Source organism: Syngnathus acus, chromosome 15 (assembly GCF_901709675.1).
Source record: "Syngnathus acus chromosome 15, fSynAcu1.2, whole genome shotgun sequence".
Lineage (NCBI taxonomy): Eukaryota > Metazoa > Chordata > Actinopteri > Syngnathiformes > Syngnathidae > Syngnathus > Syngnathus acus.
In genome coordinates, this window is record NC_051100.1 from 2,863,908 (window position 1) to 2,890,248 (window position 26,341).

General features: G+C 43.8%; 2 protein-coding genes across 5 annotated transcripts in view; both read left to right on the top strand.

Annotated features, from left to right (window-relative positions):
• ehbp1 (EH domain binding protein 1) overlaps window positions 1-17,127 on the top strand; it is a 63,683-nt gene extending 46,556 nt beyond the window's left edge. For all 4 annotated transcript variants that reach the window (XM_037271193.1, XM_037271197.1, XM_037271198.1 and 1 more), the window contains 5 exons: window positions 1-124; window positions 10,850-10,949; window positions 11,529-11,602; window positions 15,849-15,963; window positions 16,390-17,127. In XM_037271193.1, the coding sequence (XP_037127088.1) occupies window positions 1-124; window positions 10,850-10,949; window positions 11,529-11,602; window positions 15,849-15,963; window positions 16,390-16,480 (504 nt within the window). In that variant the 3' untranslated portion in view covers window positions 16,481-17,127. The remainder of the gene's footprint in view (window positions 125-10,849; window positions 10,950-11,528; window positions 11,603-15,848; window positions 15,964-16,389) is intronic.
• Window positions 17,128-19,392: 2,265 nt separating this feature from the next.
• On the top strand, window positions 19,393-26,341 carry otx1 (orthodenticle homeobox 1). Its single transcript, XM_037270834.1, has 4 exons — window positions 19,393-19,672; window positions 21,462-21,662; window positions 22,803-22,954; window positions 24,344-26,341. The coding sequence occupies exons 2-4, from the start codon at window positions 21,566-21,568 to the stop codon at window positions 25,118-25,120; spliced, it is 1,026 nt and encodes a 341-aa protein (XP_037126729.1). The 5' UTR covers window positions 19,393-19,672; window positions 21,462-21,565; the 3' UTR covers window positions 25,121-26,341.

The following is a 26,341-nucleotide window of genomic DNA, read 5'->3' on the forward strand; positions in this document are numbered from 1 at the left end:
AAAGCGTTCAAAGACACCAGTCAGTATGTGGTGGGCGAGCTGTCGGCGCTAGAGAGCGAGCAGCGGCACATCGACGCCCGGGCGGCTCGCGTGGAGAAGAGGCTGCGCTATCTCATGGACACAGGTAGCCCGAGCCCAATTACGCCGGGGAAAGAAAAAAAATGTTTTGCCAAATTGAACACACACACACACACATATATAGCGAGAGTGGGGAGTTTTCGCGAGAGGGGATCTTTGAAGCCCCCCCCCCCCCTTCTCCCTGTGAAAGAGGGGAGTGGGGGAGACCTCTCTCTGGACTGGGGTGATAAGGGAGCCCTTCATGGGGGAAACGATAATGGGTGTGATAGCAGCCCAAAGTCTGCGCCGCCGCCGTTTGGTTGCGTTTTGCCAGCCGGCCGGCCCCGCGCTCGCTCACTATTGAACGGTGCGCTCAACCGTGCACAAACACACACACACACACACACACTCCTCGCCCTAGTACATATCTGGCTTCGCTTGATATGCTGTGTAAGGGAAGACGGGGGTGAGTTAAAGGGAAGCAAGAGGGATGAGGAAGGAATGAAGGGGTGGGGGGGCGGGCGGGCGTCGACACACTTCACAAATCTACGCGTACACAACCACGCGTACACAAATTGCGGTCCCCGCCTTTTTCTGGGCAGGGGGCAGACAGAGTTTGTAAGATCTGACCATGGGGTAAAGGTAAAAAAGGAAAAAGAAAAGAGAGCGGCCCTCCTTGCTTGGGAAATTGGGGGAAAGTGTTTGTGCCGCTAAACCATCACACAGTTGGAAGGAATATGTGTAAAATGTTGATCTTAACAAAAAAAGTGTCGCTCCGGTGCTAGATTATTTGACGACGGGAAATGCGGACTAAGGCCTCCAGTGACGAGTGAAAATCTGAGAGTGCTTGTCACCCCTTCTAAAAAGATTAGTAACTGTACCTGAATTACCTATAGGTGCCACAAGATGGCAGCGTGTTTGGGACTAAGCGCAAAAATAGCACTTGGTTGACTTTCATAACGGAGAATAAGTTCCCAACAGTTATGGGGGTTCATATTAGGAATTCATGAAGAACTCCATCTCCCAGTTCTGAAATTTCTACACATTCTAACCTCTGAATCATCTGCTCATCTAAAATGGTTGCCGTTTGTGACGTCACCTGTTGCTACACTTTAGCAGCTAACTGGTATTTAAGCCTTCCTGTTGACTTGAAGGCAGGCGTCCTTAATGAGATGTCCACCCACCTCTTTAGAAAGACAATGGAGGCCATTAGTAGTGCGAGACAATACACGTGTGGCGCTAAAACACACAAATATTTCCAGCGTATGACAATAGGCCTCATCCATATTCGGCAGGTGTAGGCTTAGCGGCGTACTAATGCCGCTGCTAATGTGTGAAGGACAGCGCTCCCAGCGGTGCAAGAATAACAAGTTCATTAGTGCACAGGAGGCGCCATCACAGGAATTCAAATTCCCCCCCACCTCGACTTGCCCCCGCTTACTGATTGGCCGGCGGCCGACGCTCATTAGAGCCCCGCCGTAATTAAGAGTTGTTAGAAAGTGAATTCTCCAACCGGCGATTAGGAAATTAAACTATTTACTGATTACATATTAATAGAAGACAACAATGGCGCTTGCCATAAGCTTGGAAGGCAACCAAGGAATAAATCTGTGTACTTAATTACCACAAACAATGGGCGCATGGAAATGGGAGTTTGACGTGCGCACACTCCCCCGCTGTAATGTGTGTGATATCAGAAGACACTTGACAATTCTTGTTCAATTATCTCTATTATTTAATGTGCTGTGAACTGCCGCTGAGTAAATAAATTAACCACCCCAATTACTTTGGAGGCATCTGGGGAGGCCCGACGCCTAATAGAAAATGCCGCCCAACGCTGCGTTGTGCCTCAAGCGGGGGGGGGTAGAAGGAGGGAGGGGGGACTTGTACGTGTGTGTAGAGGCGGTGTGGGGATGGCAGCGGTGTAACAGTATGACAAAAATCAGCATTTAGTGGTTGCTTTTAAGATATCATGGAGGATAAGGTTAAAAAAATACCTGCTACAAATGATGCAAAAAAATAAAAATACTAAGATCACTTCAAAAGAAGATTCTTAACTAAAAAAAATCCTTATCATTCCTGATTTCCATTCTAGTAGATTTATATCATTGGATTTTTAAACCAAAAACATTTTAGGTTGAGGACATTGTAAACTGAGTGCCTATTATGAATGCGGTTTTAGTCATGCTAACAAGTAGCCGCCTAGCAATTTTAGCGAGCCAAAAAAGTGTGTATCATGGCGGAGATGTTTGCATGATTTAAAATGTGCGGTGGAAACTTAAGGCACACAAATATTGAGCAGCCTCCCCCCCCCCCCCCCCCCCCCCCCCCCCCCCCCCCATTGACAGTCCAATCAACAATGTGTAGGCGGTTGGGCTGCACGTGCAAAGTACGGCAAGCTCTTCGTGCCGGATCCATTTTGCTCTCGTCTCCTGGCAGACACAAAAGCAGATTAAAGAAAGGAGGGAAAAAAAATATGGCATCAATCTTATCAGCTGCTGAGTGCGATTTTTTAAGCATATGTTAATCTCCTCTCCTCGTCGCCGCTTGTTTATCTCTTATCAAACATGGCGCTAGGCGACGGCCAGCTTTGTGGCCGCGCTATAAGTGCTATTATTGGGATAATTGCGGCCATTGTGGCAGGTGATACCGCCGTTTTCAAAACAGGACTTGTGGGTAAATAGGAGACATCATCAAAAAGGGGATTTTGAGAGCAAAAGGCTACATGACACATTTGAATGCTTCTTCATCCTCGCAGCTTAACCTTCAGTACGCCCACAAAAGCAAGGCGGAGGAATAATAACCAGGTCACAAGCGCACATGAATGACTAAAACCGCCGTATTCATGTAAATGTAAAGTTTTTACTCGCATTGTTTGCGTAGAAAATATAGTGAGTGATAGCAAAATGCAGCATTCATTTATAGTTTTTTTTGTATTTGTGTCGCATTTATCTTAATCCTACATATGACTCGCTAAAACCGAGACATTCGCCTAACATTTAACTTCATCTTATCAAAGACTAATGCCGAGGTATTAATATTTGTTACATATGTCGACACAGGAGTGCACCCCAAGTTACTTGTGTAGCATTTAGCTTGATCCCATGCGTGATATATTACGTGATGTGTTACCAGAAGATTAGTAGAGATTATCCCTCACATGGATATCGAACAAGCGTGTTTATATTTCTGATGACTCAAACTTGTTAGTCGACCTAATCCGCCACCAGCGTTGAGTCACACTAAAGATTTACGCCGAGTGATGAGCACTTTTCCTCACGTACATGTTTCAACGATTGATAAATTAAAAAAAAAAAACACACCAAACAGCTGTAAGTATATTAGCGTGGTCAGCTTCTTTTCTGCTGATGAAGCTTAGCCGTAATCATTGTAACTTTGGGCAGATTACCGGCGCGGCCGCCTTGTAAGCGCAGGCGGACTCGTCTTGACCTCCTCGGCGCAGGGCTTAAAGACACAAGAATGGCATTTTAGCAACTTTAATGGGATAACCGCACTAATCTTCCACCGGCCGCACGAGGAAAAGTGCGATGGCTATAATACTCTGGTCGCTTGGCGATCGTTGTTGTGGCTTTTTAATCAAGACCGCCTCTTTTGTCACCGTTTCCTGTTTTTACTGCAACTTCAAAATGCAGTCTCTTCGAGGCAGTATCCTATAGCCACCTGAAATTTGGTAGACATGAGTGGATCCACAAAAAAAGTCTCAAGAAAGCTATTTTAGGGCCTTTTCTGGGACAAACACATCCTGTTGGAACATTTTGAAATGTAAGCCACAAAAGTCAACCAGTATCTCAAAATTTGGTCGACGTGTCTTTTTTGAGTAAGCCCACAAAATATTCTCAAGACGTGCTTGAAAAGAGACCATGACTGAAAAGACCCGGGAGATCTGCCCTCTTTGCTATGAAGTAGCTATTTTAGGTTAACATTAGCCATTTCCAGGAATCCTTCAAAGACAAACTCTTCCTAGATTCCAATTGCTACACAATTCAAATTTTGTCTACCCGACTGTTGGGCAATGCTCCAATTGCGAATTCCATTTTTTTTGCCATGACACTTTTAATCTGGCGCACCCCCTGCAGTATGGGAATCCCTGGCATAGAGGATTGGAGAAGAAAAGACCGCTCAGGATCAGTGCCTTAAAAACCCATTGCCTTTTGCTTGCCTTTGAGGCCGCAAAACAAAGCCTTTTTTTTTTTTTGCTTTGTTTTGTGAGGAAAATGCGTGTGTGTGTGTGTGTGCGTGACTCCGAGGTTCAGCCGGGTCAGAACACAGATTAACCCCCCCCACCCCAACACCCCCCTCCCTTTTGCCTTTACTCCCGCTCATTCCGTTAATCCCGGCGGCCATTTGAATGTTTGAGCGGCACAACAATTTAATTAAGAGTCTGCCCAGGCAAACGCAGCAGTCCACCCCAATGCAGTGACACCACCCTCCCAGATGTGCGCTACACCTGCCCTCCCCCTCAACATACCCCTACCCCCCATTCTTGTGTTCTCCAGCTCCATGTCAACCTTTCATACATTCTTTAACAGTGGGGATGAAAGGGGGATTTTTAGGAAGATTAGGGAACGGGATCCTCTAGGCATTGTCTGACAATCCTCAGATAAAACGAGCCGGGTGGACAAAGTCAACGGGGGTGAGGGGGGTTGCAAAGAGAGGGGCGCGCGAGGAGGTTGGGTCGGGGGGCGGTTAGCGGGGCTGTGCGGAGCCACTTGCCTAGGGACGTGTAAGTTACATTTTGTTGCGCTCGCTTTGTTTTCTCGCCGCTTTCTTCAATCGCTTTCCGTTGCGCGGCCTTGGCGTGCCAGCAAAAAGGGACGATTAACATTTTCAGTGGGTGTGTGGTGGTGAGGGGGTGGCTAGCCTTGGAGAGAGAATTGAGAGGTGGACAATGGCCGCTTATGATAATCTGCTCTTTATTGGAGCATCCCGCCAATGCTTTCATCAGCCGCCTGTGTGCCCCCGGACCTCTTGCAACGCACGCACGCGCGCGGGCATGCGCACAAGCGGAACATCCAAGTTCTACACTTGCCCATCTTGTTCTCAAGCTCTCACTGATACCAGCTTGCCTCGTAAACCACATTTATGTTAATTGCACTTTTTTTTAGTATAGTACATTTATGTAGTTTTAGAGTGTACCTGTTCTATTTAAAAAAAAAACACCTATTTGATTAAGAATGAAATTTAAACCTTGCCTTCTATTTTATTGTTTATTATTTTGAAGGAAAGAATTCTATGCATACATCCAAAATAGAAACATTTTATTTTTTATTTTTACATTATTTTATTACATACATACAAATAAGGTAGTTTGTTTTGTTACTTTGTTGCATATTGAGATATTGGATTTTATTTGCTCCATATGTACAATCATATGAGTTGCATTGTAAAAAAAAAAAAAATAATTATTTCAAACTTATTTTATTTACATACTATAGTATATCACATACAACAAAAGTATTTTTTTTCCAGCCAACCAAATCGCAGACATTTTACTTTCAATGTCTTTACAAATGTATAAATACTAATTATAAATACGCGTATTCCTTTATTTTGGTGAAATTGCTAATCAGACAATATTTTTATACATGTTCTGTTTATTCATATTCAAACAAGTACATTAGTATTGTTTAGTTTTATTTCAATATGTTTTTCCATTTAAAGCTAAGCTATTCTGAACCACTTGTTTGCTTTAGAATGTGTTAGAAACTTTTATGGGGCCCTCTATAAAATAGTTGGACAATTACTTTAGTCCAATGCATGACTTTAAAAATCGAGACTTTTTAAAATGTGTTAGTTAATAGTTTTTTTTTTTTTGTTGCATTGATTAGATGGGTTAAGGAATGCAGTCTTGCCATTGAAAGACCTGCAGGCTCAATTTTGTACCAAAGCAAAAAAATACAGTGGGAAAAAAAATAACATCTTGATTAGATTTTGATTTATTTATTTTTTCTTGCTGTATTTTTGTTTATTTCTACAGTAAAATGTGTGTGACGCTTCGCAACGTGTCCCAGAATTCGCGGACTGCTCGCTCAATTAACGGTGTCTTTCTCATGCTAACGGTGGCGGTGACGTCGGACAATGCAGGTTAATGATGGGGGTTTGGCTCTGGTAATTACGCCATTCACTTGCTAACACAGCTGCTGGCCAGTCCCCCCCCACACACACACACACGCACACATTGCAATAGCCCCAAGACCCCCGTACACACTCCTCCCCATTTCCCCATTGTAATGAGCACTCCGGGCTACAAATACCAACAGCTGTGTTTCCCAATACATTTCCATTTAAATATCTATTTCAACGTGCGTGTGCTTGTGTGTGTGTGTGTGTGTGTGCGTTGAGCCCCATGCGGTGAAACTAGCATTATTAAGCCACTGAAACGCTAAAACCTTAAAGTTGATTATTTCATTTAAAGTAAAGAATTGACAAGTTTAATGATGGGCGGATTGTCGACGTCTCCGCCCTAGTGAAGTTTCATTACATTTGCATTAACACAACTAAAATGATTTAAATGACATTAATTAAAAATAAACAAAAAATAAGCGACATGAAAACAAATGGGCGACATTAAGCAATTTTTTCGGCGATGACTTTTTTACTTTTACTCCTGACATTCGAAAACAGATTCATGTACTCGGGATGGGCGAGTACCAAAACCAGGTCCCACTAAGTAGACTGTAAAGTACTTTTGCCTTTGCTTATTCCCCAACACAGGAAGTCAAAGGAGGATGACTAATGTTGTTAACCCAGCGTTGCAGATTAATTCATTAAGCATTTCGTCATCGTTCCTCCTCTCGCCCCCCCCTCCCATGTCACCAGGCGTGTAATATGACACCCTTCAAATTTGTCCTAACATCTACCCCAGGGGGGGGTCAAGCTTGCACCACACACACACACACACACACACACACACACTCGCATGGTGGCTAATGGAGCAGGCGGAGCTACTTATGCTAAAAAGATTGTAGCTGTCCGTCAGCAAGCTGGCGTCCTGCTCAGGGTGTTATCACCACGACATACTCAATGACTCCCTCATTCACAAAATCAGTTTGACACCTTTTTAAGGGTTCTGTTATTTATTGACATCAAATTTCGTGCTAATTGGTGAAACCGGTGTTAATAGCTCTTTTTTTTTTTTTCCCCTAGCTTTCCAGGGGGCACTTACACACAGAAGGTGCCCCGCCTCTTGTGGCTCTGATACCACCTCCAAAGATTGACTCAGTCCCCCTCATGTCAACACATCAACACAAACAAAAAAAAAAGACCTACAGTGTGTGGTGAAAGAGGCTTAATAAAATCCACACGTGCTGTCCCTGTCCGAAACACGACACTCCGGACCCGACACGTTTAACCCGCCGCTAAAACGTTTGCGCTAAGCCTCTGCCAATTAACGCCGCAGCCCGGCCAGCTAAAGTTGACAGTAGCGTAAGTCAACTCTCCGTCAACCTAAACAGCCCACTCCCCCCCTCCGTCTAAGCTCCCCCCGGCGAGCTTCACACCTCACCGTGTGTGTGTAAATACACACACTCAGGGGAGCTAAAGTACCTGGCTTAGCTTTGCTTAGCAGCCGAGTTGCCGCTTATCAACAGGCGTCCCGTAACACCAGCATTAAGCCGGGTTGCAGGCAGGGATGTTTAAACGTGTTTTTAGGGCTAAACCCCATCTGATACTTTGTGCTGGGGGAAAACTGACGGAGATTTGCAAAGAAATAGTTAAGGAGTCATGTCATCTCCTGAAATCTGTTCATGCTAAACTAAAAAGACAAACGCCATTGAAGGGCTAATAGAAAATAGCATGCATGTTATGATAATGATTATGTGGTACCGCAACTTTTAGACTTGAAAAAACCCACAACAAGCAGTCGCTTAAAAATTGGGAATTTGTGGAGTTTCACCGTACACCAAGTAAATCCCACGGTTAATGGCTGACCGTGTGAGAGGGATGGTGTTGGGTGAGGGGGGGATTACTGCACTGTTTTGCATCAGTTGCCTTCTGCTGGGTGGCCCCCTGCTTGACAAAAAAAGAGGGAAAGAAGAGAGGAAAAGCATTTAAAGCTGCACATTGAGGAGGACAGGAGGGCTCTTAATGCCTTCAAAGCTCAGGAGAGGAGAGATCTGCCATTCAGCAATTCAGCTGTTGATGTTTTCTGGTCCGCAACAATCGAGGAGGCTCCGCCGAATGACGCCATTGCTCTCCCTCCCCTTCTTGATTTTTTTTTTTCTTCTCGTGTGTGTGTGTCTTTGTGCTTTAAAATGATGTGTGCATGTGTGTGTGTTTTATATTATGGGCCTGAAAAAGAAAAAGCGTTGACGATCGGCCTGGGAAAAAAAAAAAGCGTTGACGTTAGGAGAGAGGCTGAGGATGAGGAGGGCCAGATGACGGAGCTATTCATTGGCTGATAAGAGCTGATGGAGGGGTTAATAAGCTACACCGCCAGGTCATCGCCGCCTTTTTTGACGCGGTAGAGGAGCAGAATGGAGGACGGCTGAGATGTGTGTGCGTGAGTGTGCGCGTCTGTGTGTCTGTCAAGTATCCCCCGTATTTGAAAGAGTGTTAGTGTCCCTCAAAGTTGTCTTTCCGACCTCACTTATGTTGTGGAGGCCGGTTGTAACAGTACAACAAAGTTAAGCTATAAGTGGCATTTTAAACGGCCTTGAATTTTTTCTCAGATCAATTCATATCACAAATATTTTCATGATTTACTTCGATATTTTTTGATAGATATATATTTCGTTTTTATGTGACTTCAAAAAGTTGTTTGAAGCACTTTCAGCAAATTGTCGGTATTTTGCTGACAATGTGATTTCCAAAACGTAATAATCATCTTCTAATACTCCAGGGTCATATCGAAAGGCCTTTGGGGGTCGGCGTCATCTCGACATGCTCCCTCTCAGGTGGATGTTATTCCCGGCGAGCTTTCCCGCTGTTGTCTCGTGTTTGTTTGAGGAATCTCTCTTGTCGTGTCATTGAATCCAAATAGAAAGCATCCCCCCAAAGGGCCGAGCGAGCTGATGAATGGCGTGTGGAGGGGGCTCCCCTAGCGTGGGGTCTCTTCTTCTTCTCCTCCTCCATACCTGCCCTTGTCCCGAAGCTAATAACCCAGGCTCCCTATATCAGCCACTCACCTTCATAATAAAAGCTCGCCCCCCCATGTAGCGGCAGATCACGTCGTTAATAGGATGATACCTTTTGTGTTGAGATTATGAGCGAGGATAGCCTCTCCTCGCTTCTCTACACACCGAGGCACGGGCATCCTGCGGGGGGCTCCCCGTCGAGCCGAGGCGGCCGTAAACGAGGCCTTTGTTCCCGGGCCTTGTACGCTAACGGGCCGGCTAATGAAATAGCTTTTTTTTGCGCACGGGGTGTCTGCAGGTGAGCGAGGCCTTCTCGGTGATATTAATTACCTGAAACGCGGCACAGCTCTCCATCTGCCTAAAGTGGAAGTGCGTGTTGATAATGGCGCCAGTGACAATAATAATGAGACAGGTAATTGAAGAGGGTAAAAAAACCCACCCCGAAGCGAAGTGGGGGCAGGTTGTAAATCATCTGATTGACGCTAACGTTTATGCTAACAAGCCTGTTGAATGAGCTTTTATGTTTTTTCTTGTATTCTCTGCGTACTTAATGGTTACAGTACATAAAGACGGTCAGAATTTATGCTTGTACTGTAGATTATTTTAATCGGACACTTTGACAAGTGTTGGGAATTAAAGTTCCCGTCAAATGGAAATGACTGTCGAGTAAACTTGCCCTGGTGGGCTCTTTTGTTTTGGTCGTTTGTTAGCGTATTGATGAATGTGGTATTTTTCAGAGTTTCTAATTCTGCCCTGTGACATCATCCAATGACATCATTGTGCCGCCTCAGGCCATCTTGTTTCTTTGTTGCCGAGATGTTTATCGTAATCACATTTTAGTATTGCAGACCCTTTTTCTTTGTGTAGCCTTCACCAAGCAGCTAGCTGCTAAGCTAACCTTCTTGTAACCGAGGGCACTTGTTCCTGTCACCAAATCCACTCGCCAAACAACAGAGACAATCAGATAGGCGGTGTGTTGCCTTGCTTGTATCTTGTGTGTGTATTTGACTGCGTTTGATGGTATCTGTGTGTGCTTCTTGTCATCATCGCCACCATATTAGCGGTGTGGCCATCAGTCGTCTTTTTTTATGAAATGCTCCATGTCTGAGTGCTAACAATAAATTAAATGAATGGTGCATCAGTAATAAACCTAATATCATCAATAACATAACTAAGTCACAATTTGGGGTTTGGTCTGAGGTCTCTAACACCCTCAAATGACATCTTCCCGCCTCTTCTTTTCCTCGCTTCCACCCTCAAATAAATAGCTCCTTCTGCTTGCCAGGCGTTTTTTAATCCCCTGCGGTGGTCGACTCGCAGGGCGCCACAATGTCACTGGAGCTTAATATTTGCCGTGATTATTTGCTTGTTTTATTGGACTCGCGGGTGGCACACTGACCCGCCTTTATTTCGCTGCCGGCGTCCGTTTGAAAGTTGACTACAGTAATCCACCACGCTAAATCCCGACGCGTCGCTTTCATCGCCTGCCGTCCGTAATGGAATGACGACATCGCATCGGAGCCTATGCACACACACACACACACACACACGCCTTTCGTGCCGGCGTCTTTATTATTTGTGACAAAATGAAAATAAATAAAAAAGATAAACAAAATATAATCCGCAATGTAATACGGACTGCACCTTCGTACATTTCTAACACGAGTGTGTCTTTGTTTGTTTGCGTGTGTATGCAGGCAACAACAAGGAGGAGGAGGAGGCGATGATGCAGGAGTGGTTCATGTTGGTCAACAAGAAGAACGCCCTCATCAGGAGACAGAACCAACTCTCTCTGCTGTACGTTCACGTCGCGTACTTAACTCTCCCATTGATTGACATGAAATCAATAGAAACGTGCACGTTATATGCGTCTATTGTACGTATTGTCTGTGTATGTCTATACGTGCAGGTGTATGTGTGTGTGCTCAGCTGGTACACACACATTTGCGAGGATGAGGAAGCGTGCGAGCGGCGAGATTGAAGTATTCCTAATCACATTATATCACGACCAAAGAGGGGAGGGAGGGGGGGCAGAGGGCCGTTTAAAGTGGCCAATTGACAGAAGGGCTTATTATGAGGCCTTTGTGGTCCCTCTTTGTGCGGGAAAGACGAGCGTCAAGGACAAATTCTATTAGGGCTCATTTTTTAATATGGCTGAAAGAGGAAAGAATTGAATTTGTGACACACACACACACACACCTGCCGTGATGTCATTTCACACACAGACAAACTGAACGGTGTGTGTGCGGCACTAGATTAAAAGTGTGAGAAGGTTCCGGCGAGTGTGGCAATCGATGTTTATTTATGTGGGTGTCCTGCCGTAATGATTTAGTCATTAACATATTGATGAACTTTGCTCCTCCCTCCCGCCTGCAGGGAGAAGGAGCACGACCTGGAGAGACGCTTCGAACTGCTCAACAGAGAGCTCAGAGCCATGCTGGCCATCGAAGGTAACACACACACACACATTCACACACGGGTGCAGAACTTGGTTGGCGCGCTGCCTTCAGGTGCCACTCAGAATGCACACCGACGCCAAGATGGTTCAGCATGTATCTAGTCAAACAATATTGATGTGTGATAGTGTGCGTGTTTATCAGTCTTAATTTAGTTAGTTAATTGTTCGACTGATTGACTTTTTTTTTGTTTTGGGGAGGCTAAACGGATTAGTGCCGTTTCCATTCATTGCAATGGGGAAAGATGCTTTGCTAATGGAACAAGTCACTGCTTCTTAGCAGCAACACAGCCAAACAAAGCACACCAAAAAAATACTCACGTTCCATCAGTAGCGCTTTTATTTCGTCTTGAAATGCGTACTTGGCTTTTCTCTATGTTGTGTGCTTGATGAGCTTGATGTTAATTGTGTGGATGAGGATTAGACTCCGGGTCCTGCCAGGGATTTCGCTTGCTGATACTTGATCAATGCTATCTGTTTCCTGCGCCGCCGAGGCCCGACTAGCCGATGCCTGATTGCAGAGCCGCGCTGCACTTTTTATCATCCAAAGCGCGTTAAGCATCCCGCCGCCATTGTGTCGTATCAAAGTTGTCGGGAAGCGAGTGGAGGCGAGAGGGTCCGGGGGAAAGTTTAATCCCCTTCGAATGCGTCCTCTTTGGCAAAATGAACCTTTGGCCAATCAATGCTAATTGATTTTGCTATTCGACATTGACCACACCACCCCGCCATAAGACCAGCACTCCCCTCGACAGCCTCCGCGCGACCATTGTCATTTCACTGATAAGCTACCTGCGCCATCATAAATCAATTGTAATTAGCACGAGAGCAAGGGGGGGGGGGGCAGACAGGGGATGGCGGTAGACATGCATAGTCGAGCAGGAGCGAGAGAGCACGCCACACTGGCTTCCGTTTTAGTTATTTATCGGTATCGAGCCGCTTTGTCGACGGCGTCACTCAAATGTGTGTGTGTGTGCGCGCGCATGTGTGTGTGCGTCAGTGACTCTTATTTGGTGCTTGGTCGGGCCCATTGAGCGACGGCCAAGCGTGAGAGTGATTGTCGATTTTGGAGGCCAGTCCATCACACACACACACGTGCGCACACACAGTGAGAGACACACAGGCTCTCAGAACTGAGATACACCTGGACACTACACACACACACACACCTTTCTAAGATAAACTAACAATGATACACACAAACCGTATTCCAGCAAACAAACTGCGGAGAGTGGAGGCCTTTATGTCCACATATTTTTGTTGCGTTTATTATACCATTCAGGGATCTTGTTCTACTTCAATGTGCTGCTGTTTTGGTTAGCAACAGCGCAAACGTTCACCATTTTTTTAACCTTGTCTAGTAGCCTTCACGAGCTGAGACGAGTAGACTTGCGAGCTGTAATTTTTCTTTTTGTAATGAAGAACGTCGGCATCTATTTGAGGGCGGTGTTTATCTGTGTAAATCGGGGCATGCCGTCTGTTTGAGTTGGGGCAATTATTTGAGGAAATACGGTAAACAGCAGGCGAACGCTCATGTAGTGAGCCGAATGACATATTTGGGGAAGCGTGCAGATACGCCTTTCGTTGTTGTTGATAACTGTGTGTGCGTGTGTTTGCGTGTTGGTGCGATGCCAGACGGGGAAATGCCATCTGTATGCCACGCTCTCATCTCACCGCCGCAAAATTGATCCACTATGGCCTCTTTATCTGCTTACACATTCACACCTATGAGTGCGTATGTGTGTGTCTCACCGACGTGTGTGTGTGTGTGTGTATTTTGTAAAGCGGGCGCCCTCTCAGCATCTAAAAGGGATTTATGCATAGTCGGGTCCTGGAGTTTTTCCTGTTACGCTTTGATTTGATAAGCTTTTTTTTATATATATGTTTAAAATCAATATGTAATCCTATGCAGGAGCTTATCCCCGTGTACACGCAACACACGCACACACACACACACTCAGTTTGTAAATCTATTTGGGCTTTTGTAAGGCACAGGGGCGGCGCCTTGGCCTCCATTGATTAGCTTCACTGTGCAATGTGATCACATCGGCGACTTTTCATGAGGTCGCCAACTCGTTCGGAACGGATGTTGCCTCGTTTTTTATTTTGTGCGGGAAGAGTTTATGCAAGCTAATGTTTAGCCAATGACAACTGATTTACCGAATATAGTAGCAATGTGATAAGTGAGATTCGATTTTTTAAATCAACTATTTAAATTCACAAATTTTTCCCCCGACCCCCAACACTCCTTTTTCTCAACTTTACCGTGTCTGTCCTGGAAACGACTGCTCGCTTGTGATTGGCTAAAACGACAGCCACCTGTAGTTTTACCACGTACATTTCATCTTAAGGTAACAGGGTCAAGTCAAAGCTGACAACTTTTGCGCCTGATTTTTTTTTTTCCGCAATTACTTTTCACTTTGACTTGAGCCAGCGTCTGCGAGGCGAATGAACGGCAAAACACCAAAGGGAAGAAAAAAAAGGTATTGCTTGTTATGAAGCAAAGATCAACGTCTCCTTACTTGTTTGGAGCGCTCCTCTCTCTGCTGAATGCATTTGGAAGGGCTTGGCGGTGGGAGGGGCATCCATCCAGGCCTGGGGGGGGGGGGGGGGGATAATGGAGATTGGACCAGCGCATTCTTGTGTGCCTTGTGCCGACTCTCATGGTTACCAGCGGTGTGCACGGCCAGACTTAATCTGAATATGCAGCCACCGTGCCAGCAGTGTGCAAGGTTTTCCCCTACGTGGAACCTCTCTGTGAGGGAGGGGGGTAGGGGGGGGGGCAGAGCGTCTGCGGGGTGTTGTGTTGGTTGACGGGTGTCTGCTTACCCAGCCTGCCCAGCTCTGCTCACGTCTCTCATCTCCTCTCTTTATTGTTTACCTTCCTAATGAGGGGGGCGGGACCGGGTGATGTGTGATTGACAGCACCATGCCCCCCCCCCCACCTCAGCCCAACATCTCCCTCCCCAACACACACACTAAGCCATACACACTGGCTTTTGGGCTGAGAGGAGTTGTGAAGCTGATTTTTTTCTCTCTGTGCTTGAGAAAGTTTTGGTTTTTTTTGGCTTCCTGTATTGGTACAAGTTTTTGCTGAACAATATGAGAGATTCCTTAACCAGCTTTTCCTTTTTCTAAACAATTTAGTTTTGTGGAAAACAAATATAATAATAATAAAACTGTTGGATGTGCATTCGTGACACTGGGTGACTTCCGAGGTTTACCATAAGATGACCACTCAGACGATTCATTTTCTCCTCTTGCTACCTGACATACGAATGTGGAAAATCCACACAAACATTTGTACAACACCGCTGTGGAATTTACATTTCTCCCTGGAGAGTAAATTTGTTTTGGGGAGGCAGGCAAGAGGAAAAAAAGAGATTGTGGGAGGACAAATATTGGAACTGTGTTCATTTTGCTCTGTGCTCCACTTCAAAGAGATGATGAGGACCAATCAGGAGACAACTAAGACTTTTCTGGACGTGCACATATAAACATAGCCAGTTTATTTTAGATCATGGATTAATTTATTGATAAGTCAATATGTCATCAAAAATTATTGGAGGGGAGATGTTCAGGTTCAAGTTGCCTGCAAGTGGGAATTTTCGTGAGCCAATCAAATGTTTTAATTAGCGCCTCTAATGGTGAGAATGGGAAGGCGGGGCGTCGGGGCTTTTCTGTGTAGCGCCCGGGGCGGATGTGAGCCCCTGTGGGCGACCCCCCCCCCCCCCCTCCTGGGACAGGCAGATGGGGATTTGGGTGGGGGTCCGACCTGAACCCCCGTGGGGGCCCTTTCCTGTTTCAGAGGCGTGCCCCCACCTTTTTGTTTGCTTGTTTACAAAAGTGCCTCATCATCGACATGCCGTTAGCGACGATTAAATAATTTTCATCCGTTCGATCAACAGCTTACTTGCACCATCCAGACTTTTGACACTTGAAAAAGCAAAACATTATGGGGGGGTAGGATTGTAAGTATTGGGCAAAACATTTCTTAAACAAATCATTGAAATCTTCAAACATTATTATACAAAATAGACAAAATAGCGAATGGTATTTTATTCATTTTTTTGACATTCGAACATTTAAGGCTCCTGGTTTCCCTTTGGTCACAGTCAAATCTGAATGAATCCACTTTTCATGATGTCAGAGGTTTTCGAGCCACTTCCAAATGTGACATTTAGCTAGCTAGCTAGCTCTTCTTGACCCTTTGCCGTCGTTGTTGCTGCTTTTGGTGCTCTCAGACTGGCAGAAGACGGAAGCCCAGAAGCGTCGTGAGCAGCTGCTGCTGGACGAGCTGGTCCTTCTGGTCAACAAACGGGACGCGCTGGTCCGGGACCTGGACGCCCAGGAAAAGGAGTAAGTCGCAGGCACACTAGTACACCTGCTCATGTAAAACACAACGTCATCATCAAGCTTCGCCTAAACGATGACTCTGTTACATGAAAAACCGATTGGGTGTACCTAGAACCCAATGGGGGCCCCTTCCTGTCAAGACTCTAGAGACCACTCCCGGGGAGCCCCTCCTCACCTCGCTAGTGATGACATGTTACATGTAACTTTTTTTTAAACCACAAAGGAGTAGGTCCCAAAAAAAGCGAGTAGAGTAGATGCCGGCGGTGGAAACGGGGCTTAATTAGTCACATGAAGAACATTTACAAAAGTAGGACGGGTAAATCTTCCTGTGTCTGGACGCTAACATATACACACAGACTTCAAATAGTTTACCACGTGGCCTGTTGCGTGCCAAAATGGATTTTTTTTTTTTTTTTGCGTCCACCACAGGGCCGAGGAGGAGGATGAGCACCTGGAGAGGACGCTAGAGCAGAACAAAGGCAAGATGGCCAAGAAAGAGGAGAAGTGCGTCCTTCAGTAACAACACAACAACATCAAGAGCAACAAGAACAAAAAGATTGTACATATGCGGCCTCCTGCCAAGTTGTTTGATGGTTTTACAATTTATGCTTTAAAAGCGGTACTTTTACAGGATTTTTATGGGTGTCGTGCTGCAAATGGAACGCCCCAGGTACATAAATGCTTTTCTTTAATTTCCAACTTTGAACAGTGAGCAGGTGGACTTTTTTTTTTTTTTTTAAAGAGGAAAGAAACGAGCTTTTATTTCATTCACTTTACAACTTTTTACTGTAAAATATCTTCAATTGTCCATACCTGATAGTGTTTTTAATGATTATTTTTTGTTCAAAAGCAGTTTACCAAAAAGAAAAAGACATTCCCCCCCCCCAAACATTTTCTTGTATATTTTTATCATAAAAGCTTCAGTCTGCTTTTTTCCTTTAAAAGAGTCATGCAGTCAAAATGAAAAAAGTTTTATTTATTGTTCTATGAGCTGCTTGTATGTGAAACTGCCATCACATTCTTTTCCTGTTTGGATTAGTATTTATTGAGATTCGCTTCCACATGCATCTTGTATGAGCTCACCACATCTTCAGTTTTATTTATTCCACTGGCTTCAAGACCAACCTTCAATAAACTTCTCGTACGCGTGTCATACTCCACTAGAAATGCCTCTAGAGTATTTTTTCCTCATTAAAATAGTTTTACTGAAGGTTTACACTTATTTTGAAAGAAAAAAAAGTGGGATATTAAAAAAACTTTTTAGTTAAATTGTGGTTGACATTCTAGAAAATGTAATTAAAGAACAGAACTTTGTTTTAAATATTTAATATATTTTTTGCGTTTTGCATTTAATTGTTAAAATTGACTGAGCACAAGGATCAAATGTATTCAATTTATTTTTTCCCTTGCTCTTTAATTCCCCAGCGACCTACCTCATGGAATCGACTTCCACTGAGCATACGTCGAATCATTAATTGCACCGTTTGAGTTTTTTCTTAAAAAAAGAAAAGAAAGAAAGAAATCCTAAATCTTCCCGACTTCCAAAACCCCGGTGCGCCGCAGCGCCTCGCAGGCGAAATCTTAGCCGGCGAGGAGGCGCTGTGTGGCGGCCTCGTCTCACTCTGACTCTCCCCCTCCCTTCCATGTCTCTCGTAAGAAAGGAGAACAAATAAAGAGTGACAGCACACCTCTTCTTCCTCCTCCTCCTCCCCTCCTCTTCTTCCTCTAACTTTCACATTATTAATCATCCCCACTTGACTTTGTTTTATTGCACTTGTCACATCAGGGATTAAAATTAATAATGAATTAAACTGGGATGGGGGAGGGCACTTTTTGGTGGTCGATTTGAATGACGTCAAAAATATTCCTTATTGTTCGTCAGAATTTATTACACAATGACCCGATTATTTAATTAATTAGTCAACAATTTTGTTGTCATCTTTGATCAACTTTTCAATGAATTAACTTAATGTGCATGAATCTTTTTTGATAAAATAATCCTTACCTGCTTTATTGCGATATTCATAAATCCTTTCCTCTGAGTAAAAAGCATCGTCATCCACACATGCATAAAGGCCCCACGTCCACGATCAGGTCCACTTGCACTGCACTGCTGCTGCTCCATCCTGGGGATGGATTTATGGAAGTATAGATGGATGAAGGAGGGATGGAGGGAGCAACTTTTCCCTCCTCCTCCTCCTGGCCGCCTTAATCCTTAGCTTTAGTGGCTCAGAAAGGAATTCGAGCACAATTTGGGATTAGACAAATAATCTTCGGGAACCAAAAAAAGAGATGCCTGGTCACTTGATACTTGTCGTAGATGACAAGAAAGAACCAGCAAGTTTAGATTCTTTTGCTGTCGTTTTGCATCATTCGTACGAATAAAAGCGCGAGCGCGTGTGTGTCCTGTGCTCATGCCGCTGGTTTTTTTTTTTTTAATCGGGCAATTTTTGGGGGCCTCCCTCCCACACAATTCCAAACTCATTTTAAAAACAACCGCTCTCCTTCGTGTGCTATGAAATATTTCTATTTATCATAAAGTGTGAGCGTGTGACTTGCGGTGAGGGTGCTCCTTTATTATTCAACTTTACATCCTCAAATGTAATTCTAAATGGGGATTAGAGCTCATTAATATTCATGAGACTGGCCCGAGTGTATTTGTGTGCATGTGTGTGCTAATGCGTGTGCTTGTGTTTGTGTGCGCGTGTGTATCTAAAAGCACTAAAGCACTAAAATTGATTAATATAATGTTTATTATATTTTTAGACGTGAAACACACGATAAAATGTCAAGCATATATCAGCGTAACAAGTGTGGCCAACTGCACCAGCATTAATTTGTTTTATATTTAAATTTTCCCAAATAAACAAAAACTTGGATTTAAACACATTTTGGTCAATTCCGTGAAAATATAAAAAGCCTTTTTAAATAAAACAGCATTTCTACATGTCTAAATCGACATGTTTTCTTTTCAATCCTTTTAAATTAAAAATATTTGCTAACTAAAACAAAACAAAAGTCTGAAGTACTGCACAAGCAACTGGCAGTCAAATCCTTCCGAAAACATTTAAACAAAAGTAAATTGATTTCATGCTGCAGAAAGAAACCGGAACTGAAGTTCTTTTAAAACCAAATAGAAAAATATAAAATTGAAAGGGAAGGAAACAAAAAGACAATAACAACTTTTTATGTTTTTACATTTTTTTAGCAATCCAAAAAACAAAAACAAGTAGAAGCGGCCCTCGGAGGAAAGAAGTGAAGAAAGCGAGGGAACGAAAAGAGAGAGAGGGCGAAATGGGCGTGAGCTCCTGTGTCTTTCTTCTCTCTTATTGGCCGCCACGACCTTCTCATGCGGAAGTCGCGCTCCCATTGGTTGTCGTAGGCGGGCCGGCAGGTGTCAGCGTTCTCTTAGAGGCGCGGGGCGGGCGGAAGGCCTCTATTAGCCTCATCAAAGCACACACACACACACACACTCCACAACCGCAACCCACAAACGCGTCACTCTTCTCGGCCTACGGACGACAGAGGACCCGCCGACGCCGGAGCCTCTTCCAGAGCTTTTGTCAAGCGACATGTCGATTGTTTTTCTAGTGGAAGGAGAGCGACTTTAGGCGGCTTGTGTGCTTTGCTGCTCCCGTTGCTGCTTCTGGATACTTTGAATTCATTTCAGTTGCTGGGAAGGAGAAAGAACGTCAGGAGATACGCAAGCAAGGTGACGACAAGTTTCAAGACTTTCTTTTTACAAACTTTTGGACAAAACCACGATTAAACAAATGAAATGTTTTCGTTAGCAGAATACCATTGATCAAGCAGGCAATTTTCATTTTTGGTCTCCGCAGTTTTGTTTTGTAGTGTTAAGTCCTAAAATTGTGGTTTCGTTAACATTACTTTTTGTTTGCACAAATTGACCCTAACTCACATCTTTAGCATTTTATGAAATTGTTATTGGATCGCCATGTACTTAATTTTATGGATCGTCTCGTTAAAACAATTTCTTGGCTTTTTCATTCATTTTTACTATAAGTAACATGTTTACGCCCCCCCTCCAACATGAATTCAAATATACGTCATGATTAGACTTGTCAGATAAAGCTGTAAAACAAAAGAAAAGTACATTTTCTGTTCATTTCATTCAAATGTGGCCTCGTTCTACATTTCTATTGCACACAAAAAGGGTCCTAACTCGTTTTTTGTAGACTTCATTTATCATAAAAAGTAAATACAATTATTTGGCTTTTCCATGACTTTTTTAAATTATAAATTACATTTCCCCCTCAACATTAGTTTATTTAGATGTAAACAATGTCGTGTCCTGGGCCATGAGCTACAAAAAAAATCCCAAACAGTTATTAAAAAATTACAAATAAATAAAGCGAAAGGACAAGAAAAAAAATGTGGGATCACAATTGATGTATTCAAATTTTTAATGCTCGCTTTAAGTGTGGAAGCTGAGTTGATGTTAAAGATAAGAAGCGATGGTTAATTGTTGCTGGAATTGTTTTCAACTGTTTGCTGGCTGATGAGTGCTGCTAAATTATAATGGGGGGTTGGGGGGGGCTTCATTTGCACGCAGATGTTTTCTTGTCTGCGTTTGAGCGCAATACACGTCCACTCTACTCGAGAGAACTCATCACAAGTTGATGGCAAACGATCTCCAACAAGCAACCTGGAAATGTTTCATTTGTTCCCCAGAATAAACTAAATATAGTTTGACTCTTCTGGCCGAATATCTTTAATTTCGTACTTAAGTTTTGAGCTAATGATGGAAAACTATTTCGTGATATATATATATTTTTTAATGATATCAAACATGTTTGAAATCATTGATTTGAGCAAATATTTATTCAGCGTTTCCTCCACTGAGGACTTAATAAAATTCGAAAATAAACAAGCGTGAACGGCCATTGAATAGACAGACTCCTTTGGCTGCCTGACCTGTTGGGCGAATTAGGAAAGATTTTTTTTTATACAGTTGTGATTTCTCTTAAAAATGTAAATGCGTCGTTTTTCCTACGTTAACAGTTTAAAAAACCAAACAAAATAACGTTTCATGTTTCCTGCCAAATGGATTTGATTTATATTGAAAAAAAAAAGACGTGCCACATTTGCTGATTTTAGTCACACACACCAAATCAATTCATCAAACTTACAAACATTAAAATTCCTTTTAGTATCTTGGAATTATTCTTAAAAAATCTTAGACCTTTTTACCTCCTATTTCCACATTTCTTGAATGATACAAAACCTTGCTACTTCCAAATATTCAGATCATTAGTTTTGAGGATTATTTCCCAATCCAATTTTCCAAAACCACATATCCAATTGAAGAGATTTGACTTTACATTTCTTGAGATTCCACCATTAAAGCTCGTTTTAGAACCAAGAAGTGTGCCAGTAGTGCATTTGTTAAAATATGACGATGCAGTCCGAACGACCCTCTGGATGACTTCGTGAACGTGTATTACTGTTTTGTTTTTTTCTTTCCGTGACGTCGCCCACAGCGAGCCGCCTCGGGCCCTCGCGTCTCGCCAAGCTGCAGCATCCCCGGGGCCGAGCGGCGAGCCAGTGGGCCGAGCTGGGCGGCGCCGCAGTGAGCGCCTGTAGCATGATGTCCTACCTCAAGCAGCCTCCCTACGCCGTCAACGGCCTGGGGCTGAGCGGAGCCGCCATGGACCTGCTGCACCCATCCGTGGGCTACCCGGGTACGCACGCACTGCGCACGCACGCACGCTCGCTCCTCAGTTTCCACTTCGGCGGCGATTACGTCACGCGCCGACTATTAATATTAATTGGCTTTGGACTCATGCACAATTCAACGTGCGCAAACGTGTACAGTTCTCCGCGCGGCCTTGTTACTTTCATGCTGCAAGTTTAAAATGAAACCCGAGTCACTTTTTTTTTTTTCATTGAATCTTCAGTTGGCTCTGGGTGTATTGAGCCTAAAACAGTTTATCCATTTATTTTCATTGTATTAAATTGGACAAAGTGTTATTGCTACGGGGAAAAAATTGGTCGACTGAAGGGTAGTTATGCCGCCAACAAACACTGAGTTAAAAAAGTTGAGATATTGTGATCGATGTTTTGTCCCAATCTTTATTAATTTATAAAAAGTGCCTGTTAGAAAAAACAGTACAAAGGCTTATTGAGTTTATTTTATCAACGCTTTATTCTGTCTTCAATTGTCAGTCCACAAGTTTTTGATAAGCCTAAAACAATCTTGTCTTTTCTATTTTTTTTAAATAATTCTGTTTAAGAAAACATAATTAACTGTATGCAACCACATTTGTTCGGCTTTTCTTTTCCATTTTTATCGTAAATCAAATATAGTCTTTTCAACATTCGTCTATATGGAGATTATAAATTTGTGTCCCGGGCCTTTATCTAAAAAAAATACATAGTAAAAGTTCCTGTAAACTGCATAACTGGATTGTTCACGTCATTTTAAAAATATGCGCTTCTGTCATGACAGTAATCATACAGTTGCATGAATAATTCTAACAAACAATGCCAGTGATTTTCTTTAATGTAATTACTTGATTTTATTTTTTCAAATCCAAATTACGTCTTCGCATGGAGTATTATTTTACCAGAGGAGAAAAAAATCACTTCCATATTTGTTGTTTTAAAATTAGGTCAACTTAAAAAAGTTGACTTCGGCAAATGCCTGTAAAAAATAATAAAAATATCGCAAATATGTTACGAGTCAAGTGTTCAGGAATCATGAAAAAGGCCAAAAGGAAAAAACAACAACGTTAATTTGAACGCTTTGGAATAATAGTGAGATTTCATTGCCATTCGTGAAGATATTTATTATTATTTTGTGTGTGTGTGTGTGTCGTTAGCGACGCCTAGGAAACAACGTCGCGAGCGGACCACATTCACCCGGTCCCAGTTGGACGTCTTGGAGGCTCTGTTCGCCAAGACCCGCTACCCGGACATCTTCATGCGGGAAGAGGTGGCTCTCAAAATCAACTTGCCAGAGTCCCGTGTCCAGGTCAGCGTCGCCATCTCACACGCACTCACTTTATCAGCCACACGACCGTTTTATTGCCTCCCGTTAAATAATAACCAGATGCTATCAAGGTGCTCGTAGCTAATAGGCTAATTCATTAGCTCAACAGGCGGGCTCTTTGAGTTGATTTAGTCGCTCATTATTAACATGCAGTTGTCACTTCAAATCACTTTGCAGCAAATCGGAAGTGTCGCCAAAGACTTTGGTCAAAGTGCCCACTTGACTTTTATCGACTTAATTAGCGACGTTTGAACTTGTGAGGCAGACCTAACTTGAGCGTCGCCATTTTATGTCCGAAAAAGTCAATACATTCATCGAAAACGGCGTTAACCCCCCCCCCCCCCTAATAATTATCAATGAGCTAATATTGATAAACTTATTTGACTCACATTAAATGTAAATCTGTTATTGATTCGTCAAAGATATTCTGCAGTCAAGAGAAAGGGATTATATAATACATGAAACGTATCAGTATTGAACTTACACGCTCAGTTTCACCTTATTAAATGCAGTAAATAAAGTTGTCTGTTTACTGGCGCTATTAAGTATTATTCATTTCGGATTATATGTACAAATGGCAAGTCAAAATTTTGTTTGCGGAGCAGAAATGAAGCATGCACACACTGAAGTCTCAGTCTTGTAATATTTGTTTAAAAAAATCAAATGCATTTACAATACATTGGAAATAAGTTAGTAAGGTCCAAACACTGTTCAAAATATGCAATTGCTTATTTGACATAAAACATTGGTATTATGGGTATTTCTGACTTTCCAGTGTCTTCTCCATGCCAAGTAAAGGCACAAAATCAAGTCTTGGGGTCGCGTAGGCTGCATACCCCCCAAATACCTGTTGTTGGAAAAATTAAAACATACAGTGGATGGAATAAAAAGTAAATGTGAATTGAAATTCAAATGCGCATGCTATAGTGTTATGGTTTTTTTTTCTGATTTATTTTTAGATAAAACCAAAAATGTACATTGGATAGAAGAAAGTATATAGCCAAATATTTCTCTCTAGTGTAGTCTCCTTCGTAGACAGGGATTAACACACAAACCCAAGCCGAGAGGCTCAGGAGGCTCTAGGGTCAGTAATACTTGCAAGAAAAAAACACAAAGCACATTTGATGGAAAAGACACACATATGTTAAACGCAAGTGTTCATTGGTTAGATTAAAACATTGTGTTCAAGTGTTGTGGTTGCCGTGTTTCTAAATTCTTTTCAAAGTGGTTACATTTTGTGCTGTGGAAATCTGATAGAGTAGAGTGAAATTTGGCTGGGGCTGAGGGCTTTGCCTGCCGGTCTGATAATAAGGCCCTAATTTTTCAGACGTTCATTAAGGTGTGTGTTAATTAAGGTGTGTGTATTTCCAGGTGTGGTTCAAGAACCGGCGGGCCAAGTGTCGTCAGCAACAGCAGAGCGGAGGGGGCGCCAAGGCGCGGCCCCCCAAGAAGAAGTCGTCGCCGGCCCGAGAGAGCACGGGTTCGGAGAGCAGCGGTCAGTTCACGCCACCCGCCGTCTCCAGCACGGGTTCGTCCTCGTCCTCTTCGGCGGCGTCCAACCACGCGGCGGCGGCGGCGCTGAGCAGCAGCACGGCTCCGTCCATCAGCACTGTGTCATCCATCTGGAGTCCCGCCATCTCCCCGGGTAACGCACCCGCTCCGGCCGCCGCTCCCTCGGCCGCCCCGCTTCCTGAGCCCGGCCCGCCCTCCAACGCCTCCTGCATGCAGCGCTCCATGTCAGGATCGGCCACCGCCGCCACCTCGTACCCCATTTCCTACAACCAGACGGCAGGCTACGGCCAGGGCTACCCAGCCCCTTCCGGCTCCTACTTTGGGGGCGTGGACTGCGGCTCCTACCTGACGCCCATGCACTCCCACCATCACCAACTCAGTCCCATGGCCGCCTCGTCCATGTCTGCACACCCGCACCACCACATCGGCCAGTCCTCGGGACACCCGCACCATCACCACCCGCATCACCACCACCATCCTCATCAGGCCTACGGAGGCTCCGGGCTAGCCTTCAACTCGTCCGACTGCCTGGATTACAAAGATCAGACAGGCGCCTCGTCCTGGAAACTCAACTTCAACGCTTCGGACTGCTTGGACTATAAAGACCAGACCTCCTGGAGGTTCCAGGTCTTGTGATCAGTGACTTTTGACCCCCCCACCCCACCTCTTGGGAGATGGAGCATTCAGGAGCTGAACTCTGAAAATTCTGGGGCCGAAGCATGTTTTGGTACATTCGCAGGCCAATGCGTTCAAGAACCGGAGCGCTGAGCAATCAGAGCACTTGGGAGCCAGAGCATCCAGAAGCCAGAGAACGGAACTCTATGAGCCGGAATGTTCTGGCTCCCGAGTGCTCCGGCTCTTGAATGTTCTTGAACTGGAGCTCTCAGGAACTGTAATACTCTGGGTTCAAGAATTCCGATTCTGGAGCTGTGGACTCAAAACTCTAGGAGCTGGACTGCTCCTGCTCACAAGTGCTCTTGCTTGAATGTTCTTTAAGTTAGGAGCACATGGAATTCTCAAAGCTGGAGTATTGTTGTTCCTGAATGCTCCGTCCTGTTCCTGATCTTGTGCAAGCTGGAATTCGAAGAGCCAGAATGTCCTGAGCCTGAGCGTAGAATTCTTAGAGTGGGAATGCACCTGCTTACAAACGCTCTAACTCCTCAATGTTCATGAAAACTCGGAGCCACTCGGACTTGAAGAAGAAAAAAATGAACAAGGCAAAATGTGCGTTTTTTTGGCAGGTGAAAACGACCAGAGAAGCTGTGTGGAATATGACTCAAAAAGCTCCGTTACACCCCTTTTTATTTGTTTTCTTTTTAGAGATTTTTAGTCAGCGTCTGAGCTGAACGTGTGTAAATATGTATTTGGGTCAGTTCCAATGACCGCCTTTAGATGGTGTTTTTTTGCAACTCTTTACTACACATGTTGGAAGAAAAATACTGAGGAAAAAAATGTAAATGTTTCCAAAGAGATTAAATTGGACCCTTAAAAAAAGTTTTATATATGAAGCTTTGGTTTTACTCTGAACAATAAAAAAAAAAAATGTTTTTAACAGGAATCTAAAGTAAAGAAAGAAGAATTTCAGAAAAGATGAAAGGATTCCACTCGCTTCCTCCTCTCATCTTTCTTCGGATTTGTGGTGATGTTCGAACAAAGCACTTGGCAACACTAACAAAGAAATATTTGGATTCTACATCTGGTCACTTTGGAGAGCAAACTGCGACCACTCTTCACTTCCTCAAAATGACTTCTCTTGAGATGATGTTGAATGTATTTTGCAACCCACCCCCCCAAAAAAAGGGCGAGAGCACCCTAACTTCCATGTTCATCCAATAAATATCCCTTCAGTCATGTTAA

Excerpts from the sequence above, each read along its gene's own strand:
- otx1 (XM_037270834.1), top strand. The coding sequence starts at position 21,566 with ATGATGTCCTACCTCAAGCAGCCTCCCTACGCCGTCAACGGCCTGGGG. Across the intron at positions 21,663-22,802 it reads CCCATCCGTGGGCTACCCGG|CGACGCCTAGGAAACAACGT; the intron begins GTACGCACGCAC and ends GTGTGTCGTTAG. Across the intron at positions 22,955-24,343 it reads TGCCAGAGTCCCGTGTCCAG|GTGTGGTTCAAGAACCGGCG; the intron begins GTCAGCGTCGCC and ends GTGTATTTCCAG.